The 15,060-nt window shown below is 45.8% G+C and overlaps 1 protein-coding gene across 1 annotated transcript in view; it reads right to left on the reverse strand.

The window, feature by feature from the left end:
* Window positions 1–2,559: 2,559 nt before the first annotated feature.
* TMX3 (thioredoxin related transmembrane protein 3) overlaps window positions 2,560–15,060 on the reverse strand; it is a 214,564-nt gene continuing 202,063 nt past the window's right edge. The window contains exon 16 of the mRNA XM_030212643.1: window positions 2,560–3,807. Coding sequence (XP_030068503.1) covers window positions 3,553–3,807 — 255 coding nt within the window. The 3' untranslated portion in view covers window positions 2,560–3,552. The remainder of the gene's footprint in view (window positions 3,808–15,060) is intronic.

Here is a 15,060-nt window from a genome sequence, read left to right on the forward strand (position 1 = left end):
TGTTCTCAAAACAGACTGTAGAGTTATATCAAGACTATGTAGAATGGAGTTGAAAGAAGTTAGTTGTTTTTTTACTGCCATCCTTACTATTTTTCAAATGAAAAGGAATGAACTTTAGCATATTTTACACAAGAGGAAATGGAAATGCCCTAGAATAAAGAACCATCACCATGTCAATTAAAAGTTCATCAGGATCTTAATTTTGGAATACACTTTTTGTGACTGTGAATATTCACCTCTGCACAACTGAAATGCCTATTATGTAGGATATGACAGAGTGATAAGGTACAGGGAAATAACTTTCTGTTAGAAATAAAATTGTGCCGAAATCTCTGTTGTCCACTGAGGTGGGGGGGGGGGGGGGGGGAGGGCCACACACACAATGTTGAAAGCCAACTCTTGTATTAACTTTGTACCAATAGCCCTTGTTGCAGCTTCACATAAGAAAGAAACTGACAACAGAACAAAATGACATTCTTACCAGCATCAGCACTTGATTTGTTGGTGGCAACAAAAGCTTACTTAGTCGCTCAAGATTAGGAAACAAAAGGCAATGGGTGACTCATTCAAGTGTGGATATGTTACCTAAAGAGATGGAAGTCAACAAGATGCAGGTTGCCCTGATGCTTTGTGCACAAATCTTTCTTCACCCAACGTGTAATTAAACTCTGGAATTCGTTGCCGGCGAACATGGTGAAGGCGGTTAGCTTGGCAGAGTTTAAAAAGGGGTTAGACGGTTTCCTAAAGGCCAAATCCATAAGCCACTACTAAATGGACTTGGGGAAAATCCACAATTCCAGGAATAACATGTATAGAATGTTTGTACGTTTGGGAAGCTTGCCAGGTGCCCTTGGCCTGGATTGGCCGCTGTTGTGGACAGGATGCTGGGCTCGATGGACCCTTGGTCTTTTCCCAGTGTGCCATTACTTATGTATGTACTTATATTCAAGCAATTCTTGCAAAAACTTGTAGGTAGTCATAGCACTACTTTGGTAGGCTAGAAGGAATACTATGTTCTTTAGAAGCCTGAACTTTTCTCCTTCTCAGGTACGAATCAGAGTGGGTTCATAAAGAGAGAGGCTGTTTTTCTGATTTGGTATTTTGGATGAAAAGCCTCCAATAAACATAAACAAACATCACATTTAAGTTCAGTGATTATTCAGTACACTTATTTTAAAAGATCCCACATGACATCGTTGTTAACCAAGGACTGACCACAAGCTTATCACATTCGGATTTTAAGCCATTCCCTACCTTGGTGTTGAATTAAAGTTGATATTTGTAATTAAGTATTTAATGACAATGTATTACTGGCAAATATTAGCAATGTGGAAAGAAGAGCAAAAACATGATCATATTTTTCTTTTCTTATAGTTCTTGCATTAATGAAACATGCTTTCTGAAAGCTATCAAAAATAATTGCAAATTTTCAGTTTCTCTAGTCTAATTAAAAGTCTAAATTTAATCAAGAATATATGCCACATTTCTACCTTAAAATCTGGTGGGTCTATATTCAAAAGCACATATCTGGATAGAAGCACCTGTTAACTGGAAAGTGCTACTGACATGGAATTTCAGAGGCACTATCCAGATAGTGCCTCTGAATATTCCTAAAGATATCTCTGCACTATGCAGATAGTGCCAGGGTGGAGCATAGGTGGAGCCATAGCAGTTTCAGAATGTATCCAGATATTGGCAATATTCAGTTTGCTACCTGGACAACTTCGGACAGATAGAAGACTGACCTCAATTACATGGATAGCAGACTGACTACTGTCACTTATCTGGATAAGTTTCATCAGACAACTTTATCTGGATATGCAATACTGACCACTATATGGATACTGGAACTGAATATCCAGATATTTTTTTTTACTCTCATAGAAAGTATGAAAAAAGAAAAAAAATGCTGACTGCAGTGGCTGAATATTGATCACAGGATTTTTAGAAGAACTGAATTTCAAATTAGATACCTCAAAACAGTTATTCACAACCTGTGCAGGCTTTTAGGACACCTGCAATGAATACTCATGAGATAAATTTGCACACAATGCAACATTGCTTGTAAATCTGTCTCATGCATATTCACTGTGGATATCTTGAAAACCTGACTGGGCAATTGCCATAACAGATGTGGTTAGCAACCACCTTAAAACACACTGTTTTGGATTACATTTGGAGAAACATAACTTGTCATATATATATCAGCATAAACAATAACTCTAGTAAAGGGTCATGGATTTTGATATGCCACCTTTCTGTGGTACTACCAAAGTAGTTTCCATTATATGCATGTATTTCTGTGTCCTTAATGGGCTCATGATCTATGTTTTTCTACCTGGCGCTGTGTCCACCAGCAATATTATGCTAAATCTTTTATGCAATTAGCTTAGCAGAGTTTAAAAAGGGGTTAGACGGTTTCCTAAAGAACAAGTCCATAAACCACTACTAAATGGACTTGGGAAAAATCCACAATTCCAGGAATAACATGTATAGAATGTTTGTACGTTTGGGAAGCTCGCCAGGTGACCTTAGCCTGGATTGGCCGCTGTAGTGGACAGGATGCTGGGCTCAATGGACCCTTGGTCTTTTCCCAGTGTGGCATTACTTATGTACAATTCCAGGATAACTGGAGATTCTGATGACACCCATGTTAAGTTTACATCACTTGCTAGGCACCATGGCTTTAATTCTATACTTTTCCTGAGCGCTTTCTAAAATACCTTTGAGAACGAGGACAGCAGCAGCCTAGAATTAGCCTGAACTTAATCACTTACCAGAAAATCATCACTGATAATTGTATTACAAGTATTGAATAACCCAATATTTTCTGACAGTCAGGGTAATTTAAAAAGGCATTTTCAGTAGTATTTTACAGGTAGAAATAGCATTTTCTAAAACTGACTCAAGTATATATGTCCTTGAACTTATATGCCTATAACTCTGTGGACACACAACTTTATCCAATCAGTGTAGAGGAATTCTCAAGGGCAGGGTTGGGTCTTATGCATGAACTTTACAAAATTCATACATTATATAACAGGGAATTTGTATGCTAAACAGCAGATGTAAATGTGTGTGTATATATATTCCATGAGGTAATTTTCAAAGGGAGCTATAAACATTCCTTAGAAAACTGGTCTAACAAGGGCAAATTCGCCACAGAAGTTAGGTGATCAATTACAAACAACCTCAAATGTGATTTTAGAAAACTTCCCCTCCATAAGCTATTTAAAACATGTAGAGTACCACTCTGCACATATATTTACCTGCTGTATGGGGAGAAACTCCTAGGAACGGGGGTTGGGATTATGTATGCATACTTTTATGTTTTTAGAAGTATGTGCTTAGTTTTCTTCTGAAAACATACCTCCATAAGTTGATAAGGGTAAATGTGTGCAGGTACTTGTCCTGGATACAGTTTCAAAATAGATGTATCTGGGCACTTATGGTCCCTTTCCTCTGACAAGCTCAAGGCTAATGGCTGAATTCAATAAATAAAGTTTCTTTATTTGGAAATCCTAGAGAGTTATCTAAAAAGTGAGGCAAGAGTTAATCCTCCTTCTTATCCAGCACATTTTTTTCCGCTTGCTCTCCCTCAGAAGCATCAGCAGTGATTTCTTTGATGCTTCCCTCCTCTTGATCTTCATCACTGCCCTCGTCTGTCAGCTCTCTGTCTCCCATTTCTTTTGTGGGTATCTCCTCTGCTGTGTCAGCTGTACAAATTCCATAACACATGATACTGATGACACCCAGTGGCAGACCAAAGAGAAAGCAGCCCAGAAGAGGAGAACTTTTGAAGACAGACTGTTAAGACATAATTCGGACAGAGTGTTAACTCTATTGAATAGCTAGAGAGATTTTGACAATGCTATTTCTGCTGTATGTAGTCACTTAGAACCACATGCATTTATTTTATTCATAAAATGTAATAAACTTATGATTTCTATTACACTACACGCATTTAGAAATACATTTCCTAGAAATTTGAATTGAGGAAAATATATGGTATGAAAACAAATGATAATTGGAAAATTTAGAAACTGTACCTGGTTTACACAATAGTGAACAGTGTATACAAATACACTTATTAAATACTTGGGTTGAACATACACAAATAAATCTGATGCACAAAAATCTTTCCATCAAAACCAATTTTACAAAAATGGACATAAAGGGGACAATTTCATAAACGTTTCCTGCATGTAAAACTGTTACTCACTTGCAACAGTGATTTTTGCAGACATTATATATGCAATATATAGAATATGCTGAGTGCTGCTCTGCACAACGGGGAGTTACGCCAAGTAAAACTTTTGGTGTAAACCCCGACACCTAAATAATATATGAGTTAAATCCAAAATAAAGCGCCTTAGATAAGAACAATGGAAGGTTGTTGAGTTTGGATATATCTCTTAAAGAATAAGAATAAATTAGAGAAATGATCATAAATTTTGAATTTAATGGACAGTATTTTGCATGAGTTTTGAATTTATTGATTATTATTTTGCACACCTTCCTACATTTGTCAGACTTTTTGCTGAAAATTAGTGAAAGGAGGATTTTTTTTTAGACTAGTGATTATAGAAACATATAACCACTGCAACAGAGGGAGAGCCCCCTTTGATCTTTATACTTTAAAGGAGCAAATGCCTTTTTTCCTAATTATAATGAATATTTTGACTAATTATGAATAAATAATAAGATGTCAAATAGCGTTCTCGTCTAAGGAGTGGAGGAGTGGCCTAGTGGTTAGAGCACCGGTCTTGCAATCCAGAGGTGGCCGGTTCAAATCCCGCTGCTGCTCCTTGTGATCTTGGGCAAGTCACTTAACCCTCCATTGCCTCAGGTACAAACTTAGATTGTGAGCCCTCCTGGGACAGAGAAATATCCAGTGTACCTGAATGTAACTCACCTTGAGCTACTACTGAAAGAGGTGTGAGCAAAATCTAAATAAATAAAAGCAGCATCACTGAGCAGAGGGTTTCAATGTTTCATCAACAACAACACCAAGATCCCTTTCTTGATCCATGACTATTTACTTCAAAGCTAATATCAAATCCAATCATATTATGATCACTGTTATCAAGCGGCCCCAGCACCAGATCATGCGCTCCACTAAGGACTAGGTCTAGAAGTTTTCCTGGCCAGGCGGACGGTAGTATACTCCTATCACTATCCTTTTCCCCTTTACACATGGAATTTCAATCCACAGTGATTCCAAGAAGTGTTTTGTTTCCTGCAGAATTTTCAATCTATTTGATTCAAGGCTCTCGTTAATCTACAATGCTACCCCTCCACCAATTCGATCCACCCTATCACTATGATATAATTTGTACCCCGGTATGACAGTGTCCCACTGGTTATCCTCCTTCCACCAGGTCTCAGAGATGCCTATTATATCTAATTTTTCATGCAGTGCAATATATTCTAACTCTCCCATCTTATTTCTTAGGCTCCTGGTATTCGCATATAGACATTTGAAAGTATGTTTGTTGGTCCTATTTACATGATGCTTAATACTTGACAGTATTAATTTGCAATCTTTTGTTTGATTTTTATTTTTATTTAAGGACACCTGCCACCTTATAATTGAAAGAGAAAAACGCCTAGATTTCGACCCAAATCGGGAGATAGATGTTTATCTGACAAAAACGAATAAATCGGTATAATGGAAAGCCGATTTTGGACGTTTTCAACTGCACTCCATCGCGGAAGCGTACAAAGTTGACGGGGGCGTGTCGGAGGCGTGGCGAAGGTGAAACTGGGGTGTGGTTATCGGCCGAGGAGAGATGGGTGCCTTTCGCCGATAATAGAAAAAAAAGTATGCGTTTGTAGCTACAATTTAGGGCACTTTTCCTGGACCCTGTTTTTTCACGAATAAGGCCCCAAAAAGTGCCCTAAATGACCAGATTACCACCAGAGGGAATCGGGGATGACCTCCCCTGACTCCCCCAGTGGTCACTAACCCCCTCCCACCACAAAAAATGATGTTTCACAACTTTTTATTTTCACCCTCAAATGTCATACCCACCTCCCTGGCAGCAGTATGCAGGTCCCTGGAGCAGTTGTTAGGGGCTGCAGTGGCCTTCAGGCAGGTGGACCCAGGCCCATCCCCCCCCTACCTGTTACAATTGTGCTGCTTAATGCTTAGTCGTCCAACCCCCCCAAACCCACTGTACCCACATGTAGGTGCCCCCCTTCACTCCTTAGGGCTATAGTAATGGTGTAGACTTGTGGGCAGTGGGTTTTGAGGGGGATTTGGGGGGCTAACACACAAGGGAAGGGTGCTATGCACCTGGGAGCTCTTTTACCATTTTTTTTGTTTTTCTAAAAGTGCCCCCTAGGGTGCCCGGTTGGTGTCCTGGCATGTGAGGGGGACCAGTGCACTACGAATCCTGGCCCCTCCCACGAACAAATGCCTTGGATTTATTCGTTTTTGAGCTGGGCGCTTTCATTTTCCATTATCACTGAAAAACAAAAACGCCCAGCTCACAAATTGTCGAATAAAACATGGACGTCTATTTTTTTTCGAAAATACGGTTCGGTCCGCCCCTTCACGGGCCCGTTCTCGGAGATAAACGCCCATGGAGATAGGCGTTTTCGTTCAATTATGCCCCTCCTGATCTACTACGGTCTCTTTTGCAACCTCAATATCAGGATACCCTATCTTCCCTGTTTTGGTGATATCTTTGAAAGATACCTTATCCCGAACCATGCGCTCTTGAGCGACTGACGGCCTTCCCCCCGTTTCTAGTTTAAAAGCTGCTCTATCTCCTTTTTAAATGATGACGTCAGCAGCTTGGTCCCACCCTGGTTAAGTTGGAGCCCATCCTTTCGGAATAGGCTCCCCTTTCCCCAGAATGTTGCCAGTTCCTAACAAATCTAAAACCCTCCTCCCTGCATTATCGTCTCATCCACATATTGAGACTCCGGAGCTCTGCCCGTCTCTTGGGCCCTGCGCGTGGAACGGGTAGCATTCCAGAAAGTGCTACCCTAGAGGATCTGGATTTGAGCTTTCTACCTAAGAGCCTAAATATGGCTTCCAGAACCTCTCTCCCAAATTTTCCAATGTCATGGGTACCCACATGTACCAAGACAACAGGCTCCTCCCCAGCACTATCTAAAATCCTATCTAGGTGATGCATGAGGTCCGCCACCTTCGCACCAGGCAAGCAAGTCACCAGGTGATCCTCACGTCCACCAGCCACCCAGCTATCTATCTGCCTAATGATCGAATCACCAACTACAACAGCTGTCCTAACCTTTCCCTCCCGGGCAGCACTTGGAGACATATCCTCGATGCGCGAGGATAGTACATCCCCTGGTGGACAGGTCCTAGCTACAGGAGTATTTCCTACTTCATCAGGGTGATTCTCTCCTTCTAGGAGACCTCCCTCCTCCAAGGTAGCACAGGGGCTACCAGACTGGAGGTGGGACTACTCTACAACATCCTTGTAGGTCTCCTCTATGTACTTCTCTGTCTCCCTCAGCTCCACCAAGTCTGATACTCTAGCCTCAAGAGAACGGATACATTCTCTGAGAGCTAGGAGCTCTTTGCATCGGACACACACATATGACATCTCACCAACTGGGAGATAATCATACATGTGACACCCCTCTCGCTGCTGGACTGCTGACTCCATCTTAATGTGTTTTTTGAATTTTTCAATAATTAAGGATATTAGCCTAATATAAAGTGTCTTTTAATTTATATAGCATATTGTATGATTTATTTAGTATTTCCTTCTTAGATGGTAATGGAATGTATTTAAACCTCTGTAAGAGTACTCCTTGCTTGTTACCCTAATTACAATAACTGACTATAAATGAAGATTTGTCCTACGGGTGGGTGGGAAGACTAAACTAGATCCTGCAGTGCCTGCTAGATTCTGTTAATGCTGTGGTACAAAGGTTTTAAATCTAAGTAGAAAAGACTATGAAGATTAGTTGATAAAATTAGCTTTTTATATATTTATTTTAACTAACACTAACCTACAATTCCTCCTTTAAACCCCAATCTTTTAGTTCCCAAAGCACAAAGCAAAATAGTGTTCACTTACCAGAGAAATGTCCTCTTCTCTCGGAGCTTCTCAGAAAGAAAGTTCAGTGGGACCTTTCCTCTTTATATAGTTTTGAATCTAAGGGGCCTTTTTTAAACAGGCTCTTTGAAGCTGACTCAGCAACCTATACAAGTATTCTACTTCCCCACACCTTAATTAACACTTAATTGAGATCGCTGGTTGAGCTACCTCTCCAGCAGCCAAGGAAGAGAAAATAACTGCCTTTTAGAACAGGAGTTTTTGGCTGTTTAGTTTCTACCTCTAGAAAAGGTTTCAGTTTAAAACTATGGGAAAAATGCCTATTTCTAAAGAAAATTTCAGTTTAAAACTATGGGAAATGGGTTTCTATGGCAACTAGTTAATGATGCTTGCTTTTCCCTCTCTCTCTCTCTCTTTTTAGTCCCCCTTAATGCTTTTCCCTCTCTCTCTTTTTAGTCCCCCTTAATACTAAACTAGATCCTGCAGTGCCTGCTAGATTCTATCTGTTAATGCTGTGGTACAAAGTTTTTAAAACTAAGTGGAAAAGACTATGGAGATTAGTTGATAAAATTTGCTTTTTATATTTTTATTTTGCCTAACACTAACCTACAATTCCTCCTTTAAACCCCAATCTTTAAGTTCCCAAAGCACAAAGCAAAATAGTGTTTTATCAAACATTTGTATGTCTTTTTGATAAATAATAATACTTTAATAAATGCTAGCATGATATTCTAAATATATATTATAAATTAGCATTATATAAATTTCTGGGTAAACTTTCTATTTTTATGACTGTAAAGAAAAATTTGACAAGATTTGTGATGCAGGGTTAAAAGCATGTACTAAATGAACCTCCCTTCATCGTTCATGTTTAAAAATATTTTCAATACAAATTCGTGGAAGAAAATAAAATTACACATAACTGACTTTTCACAAACTATGTAAACAATATAGGCATCAAACAGGCAAATTTCTCACAGGAACCCTGCCCCTACAACACATCAAAATTCCCACCTTACCTATCTATTCTTTTTTAAGAATTTCATTTTTTTCTCTCCTTACATCTTACAGAAATGGAAGGTTTCTATTTGATGTATGCAGTGGCGTAGCCAGACTGCCAATTTTGGATGGGCCTGAACCCAAAGTGGGTGGGCACAAAATTTTCTCTCTACCCCCCTCCCCCAGCAAAATTTAGTCATGCTAATCAGATACATTTGTCACACAGGGTAAAGTGCTGCTTTTCAGTGCATCACATTTCAGAAAATTTATTTAATAGCCTAACACCCTTTTCAGTGAGCTTTCAGAGGCCAAAACCTCCTGCCTCAGGTCAGTATAGCGAATGCTACATACCTGTAGAAGGTATTCTCCGAGGACAGCAGGCTGATTGTTCTCACTGATGGGTGACGTCCACGTCAGCCCCTCAAATCGGAACACTTTACTAGCAAAGGCCTTTGCTAGTCCTCACGCGCTCATGCGCACCGCGCATGCGCGGCCGTCTTCCCGCCCGAACCGGCTCGTGTTCGTCAGTCCCATAAGTAGCAAAACAAAGCAAGGGAAGACACAACTCCAAAGGGGAGGCGGGCGGGTTTGTGAGAACAATCAGCCTGCTGTCCTCGGAGAATACCTTCTACAGGTATGTAGCATTCGCTTTCTCCGAGAACAAGCAGGCTGCTTGTTCTCACTGATGGGGTATCCCTAGCCCCCAGGCTCACTCAAAACAACAACCATGGTCAATTGGGCCTCGCAACGGCGAGGACATAACTGAGATTGACCTAAAAAAATTTACCAACTAACTGAGAGTGCAGCCTGGAACAGAACAAACAGGGCCCTCGGGGGGTGGAGTTGGATCCTAAAGCCCAAACAGGTTCTGAAGAACTGACTGCCCGAACCGACTGTCGCGTCGGGTATCCTGCTGCAGGCAGTAATGAGATGTGAATGTGTGGACAGATGACCACGTCGCAGCTTTGCAAATTTCTTCAATAGAGGCTGACTTCAAGTGGGCTACCGACGCTGCCATGGCTCTAACATTATGAGCCGTGACATGACCCTCAAGAGCCAGCCCAGCCTGGGCGTAAGTGAAGGAAATGCAATCTGCTAGCCAATTGGATATGGTGCGTTTCCCCACAGCCACTCCCCTCCTATTGGGATCAAAAGAAACAAACAATTGGGCGGACTGTCTGTTGGGCTGTGTCCGCTCCAGGTAGAAGGCCAATGCTCTCTTGCAGTCCAATGTGTGCAGCTGACGTTCAGCAGGGCAGGAATGAGGACGGGGAAAGAATGTTGGCAAGACAATTGACTGGTTCAGATGGAACTCCGACACAACCTTTGGCAAGAACTTAGGGTGAGTGCGGAGGACTACTCTGTTATAATGAAATTTGGTGTAAGGGGCCTGGGCTACCAGGGCCTGAAGCTCACTGACTCTACGAGCTGAAGTAACTGCCACCAAGAAAATGACCTTCCAGGTCAAGTACTTCAGATGGCAGGAATTCAGTGGCTCAAAAGGAGGTTTCATCAGCTGGGTGAGAACAACATTGAGATCCCATGACACTGTAGGAGGCTTGACAGGGAGCTTTGACAAAAGCAAACCTCTCATGAAGCGAACAACTAAAGGCTGTCCTGAGATCGGCTTACCTTCCACATGGTAATGGTATGCACTGATTGCACTAAGGTGAACCCTTACAGAGTTGGTCTTGAGACCAGACTCAGACAAATGCAGAAGGTATTCAAGCAGGGTCTGTGTAGGACAAGAGCGAGGATCTAGGGCCTTGCTGTCACACCAGACGGCAAACCTCCTCCATAGAAAGAAGTAACTCCTCTTAGTGGAATCTTTCCTGGAAGCAAGCAAGATGCGGGAGACACCCTCTGAGAGACCCAAAGAGGCAAAGTCTACGCTCTCAACATCCAGGCCGTGAGAGCCAGAGACTGGAGGTTGGGATGCAGAAGCGCCCCTTCGTCCTGCGTGATGAGGGTCGGAAAACACTCCAATCTCCACGGTTCTTCGGAGGACAACTCCAGAAGAAGAGGGAACCAGATCTGACGCGGCCAAAAAGGAGCAATCAGAATCATGGTGCCTCGGTCTTGCTTGACTTTCAACAAAGTCTTCCCCACCAGAGGTATGGGAGGATAAGCATACAGCAGACCCTCCCCCCAGTCCAGGAGGAAGGCATCCGATGCCAGACTGCCGTGGGCCTGAAGCCTGGAACAGAACTGAGGGACTTTGTGGTTGGCTCAAGATGCGAAGAGGTCTACCAAGGGGGTGCCCCACACCTGGAAGATCTGTCGCACTACACGGGAATTGAGCGACCACTCGTGAGGTTGCATAATCCTGCTCAACCTGTCGGCCAGACTGTTGTTTACGCCTGCCAGATATGTGGCTTGGAGCACCATGCCGTGACGGCGAGCCCAGAGCCACATGCTGACGGCTTCCTGACACAGGGGGCGAGATCCGGTGCCCCCCTGCTTGTTGACATAGTACATGGCAACCTGGTTGTCTGTCTGAATTTGGATAATTTGGTGGGACAGCCAATCTCTGAAAGCCTTCAGAGCGTTCCAGATCGCTCGCAACTCCAGAAGATTGATCTGCAGATCGCGTTCCTGGAGGGACCAGCTTCCTTGGGTGTGAAGCCCATCGACATGAGCTCCCCATCCCAGGAGAGACGCATCCGTGGTCAGCACTTTTTGTGGCTGAGGAATTTGGAAAGGACGTCCCAGAGTCAAATTGGACCAAATCGTCCACCAATACAGGGATTTGAGAAAACTCGTGGACAGGTGGATCACGTCTTCTAGATCCCCAGCAGCCTGAAACCACTGGGAAGCTAGGGTACATTGAGCAGATCTCATGTGAAGGTGGGCCATGGGAGTCACATGGACTGTGGAGGCCATGTGGCCCAGCAATCTCAACATCTGCCGAGCTGTGATCTGCTGTGACGCTCGCACCCGCGAGACGAGGGACAACAAGTTGTTGGCTCTCGCCTCTGGGAGATAGGCGCGAGCCGTCCGAGAATCCAGCAGAGCTCCTATGAATTCGAGTTTCTGCACTGGGAGAAGATGGGACTTTGGATAGTTTATCACAAACCCCAGTAGCTCCAGGAGGCGAATAGTCATCTGCATGGACTGCAGGGCTCCTGCCTCGGATGTGTTCTTCACCAGCCAATCGACGAGATATGGGAACACGTGCACCCCCAGCCTGCGAAGTGCCGCTGCTACTACAGCCAAGCAATTTGTGAACACCCTGGGCGCAGAGGCGAGCCCAAAGGGTAGCACACAGTACTGGAAGTGACGTGTGCCCAGCTGAAATCGCAGATACTGCCTGTGAGCTGGCAGTATCGGGATGTGTGTGTAGGCATCCTTTAAGTCCAGAGAGCATAGCCAATCGTTTTCCTGAATCATGGGAAGAAGGGTGCCCAGGGAAAGCATCCTGAACTTTTCTTTGACCAGATATTTGTTCAGGGCCCTTAGGTCTAGGATGGGACGCATCCCCCCTGTTTTCTTTTCCACAAGGAAGTACCTGGAATAGAATCCCAGCCCTTCTTGCCCGGATGGCACGGGCTCGACCGCATTGGCGCAGAGAAGGGCGGAGAGTTCCTCTGGAAGTACCTGCTTGTGCTGGAAGCTGTAAGACTGAGCTCCCGGTGGACAATTTGGAGGTTTTGAGGCCAAATTGAGGGTGTATCCTTGCCGGACTATTTGGAGAACCCACTGATCGGAGGTTATGAGAGGCCACCTTTGGTGAAAAGCTTTCAACCTCCCTCCGACTGGCAGGTCGCCCGGCACTGACACTTGGATGTCGGCTATGCTCTGCTGGAGCCAGTCAAAAGCTCGTCCCTTGCTTTTGCTGGGGAGCCGAGGGGCCTTGCTGAGGCGCACGCTGCTGACGAGAGCGAGCGCGCTGGGGCTTAGCCTGGGCCGCAGGCTGTCGAGAAGGAGGATTGTACCTACGCTTGCCAGAAGAGTAGGGAACAGTCTTCCTTCCCCCGAAAAATCTTCTACCTGTAGAGGTAGATGCTGAAGGCTGCCGGCGGGAGAACTTGTCGAATGCGGTGTCCCGCTGGTGGAGCTGCTCTACCACCTGTTCGAGTTTCTCTCCAAAAATATTATCCGCACGGCAAGGCGAGTCCACAATCCGCTGCTGGATTCTATTCTCCAGGTCGGAGGCACACAGCCATGAGAGTCTGCGCATCACCACACCTTGAGCAGCGGCCCTGGACGCAACATCAAAGGTGTCATACACCCCTCTGGCCAGGAATTTTCTGCACGCCTTTAGCTGCCTGACCACCTCCTGAAAAGGCTTGGCTTGCTCAGGGGGGAGCGCATCCACCAAGCCCGCCAACTGCCGCACATTGTTCCGCATGTGTATGCTCGTGTAGAGCTGGTAGGACTGAATTTTGGCCACGAGCATAGAAGAATGGTAGGCCTTCCTCCCAAAGGAGTCTAAGGTTCTAGAGTCCTTGCCCGGGGGCGCCGAAGCATGCTCCCTAGAACTCTTAGCCTTCTTTAGGGCCAAATCCACAACTCCAGAGTCATGAGGCAACTGAGTGCGCATCAGCTCTGGGTCCCCATGGATCCGGTACTGGGACTCGATCTTCTTGGGAATGTGGGGATTAGTTAGAAGCTTGGTCCAGTTCGCCAGCAATGTCTTTTTTAGGACAAGGTGCATGGGTACAGTGGACGCTTCCTTAGGTGGAGAAGGATAGTCCAAGAGCTCAAACATTTCAGCCCTGGGCTCATCCTCCACAACCACCGGGAAGGGGATGGACGTAGACATCTCCCGGACAAAGGAAGCAAAAGACAGACTCTCGGGAGGAGAAAGCTGTCTCTCAGGAGAGGGAGTGGGATCGGAAGGAAGACCTTCAGACTCCTCGTCAGAGAAATATCTGGGGTCTTCTTCCTCTTCCCACGAGGCCTCACCCTCGGTGTCAGACACAAGTTCACGGACCTGTGTCTGCAACCTCGCCCGACTCGACTCCGTGGAGCCACGTCCACGATGGGGGCATTGAGAGGTAGACTCCCTCGCCCGCATCGGCGAAGCTCCCTCCGCCGACGTAGTCGGGGAGCCTTCCTGGGAGGCGACGGCAGCCGGTACCGCACGCGGCACCGACGCTGGAGACCTCACCTCGGGCGATGGACCAGCCGGCGCCACGCTCGACGGTACCGGTGGCGCAAGCACCGCCGGTACCGGAGGGGTAGGGCGCAACAGCTCTCCCAGAATCTCTGGGAGAACGGCCCGGAGGCTCTCGTTCAGAGCGGCTGCAGAGAAAGGCATGGATGTCGATGCAGGCGTCGACGTCAGAACCTGTTCCGGGCGTGGAGGCTGTTCCGGGCTGTCCAGAGCGGAGCGCATCGACACCTCCTGAACAGAGGGTGAGCGGTCCTCTCGGTGTCGATGCCTACTGGGTGCCGACTCCCTCGGCAACCCAGAGCTCTCGGTGCCGACACGGGAAGGAGACCGATGACGATGCTTCTTCGACTTCTTGGAACGAAGCATGTCACCGGAGCTTCCCGGCACCGACGAGGAGGACGTAGAATCCAACCGTCGCTTCCTCGGGGCCGAGGCCGAAGGAGGTCGGTCTCGGGGGGGCTGTACCGCAGGAGCCCTCAGGGTAGGGGGAGACGCACCCGAAGGCTCACCGCCACCAGCAGGGGAATGGACAGCCCTCACCTGCACTCCAGACGAAGCACCACCGTCCGATGACATCAGCCGACGAGGTCCCGGTACCACCGACGTCGATGCAGCTGTCCGATGTCTCAGCGCCGATGCAGAGGGCCGATGCCTCGATGCACTGGCGGTCGAGGATGAAGGTCTGGACGCTGAAGACGTCGATGCACTCGATACCCCCGGTGCCGATGCCGACGAAGAGCCCGAGAACAAAACGTTCCACTGGGCCAATCTCGCTACCTGAGTCCGCTTTTGCAAAAGGGAACACAGATTACAGGCCTGCGGGCGGTGCCCAGCCCCCAAGCACTGAAGACACGACGCGTGCCTGTCAGTGAGCGAGATGACCCGGGCGCACTGGGTGCA

This window comes from Microcaecilia unicolor, chromosome 1 (genome assembly GCF_901765095.1).
Source record: "Microcaecilia unicolor chromosome 1, aMicUni1.1, whole genome shotgun sequence".
Classification (NCBI taxonomy): Eukaryota; Metazoa; Chordata; class Amphibia; order Gymnophiona; family Siphonopidae; genus Microcaecilia; species Microcaecilia unicolor.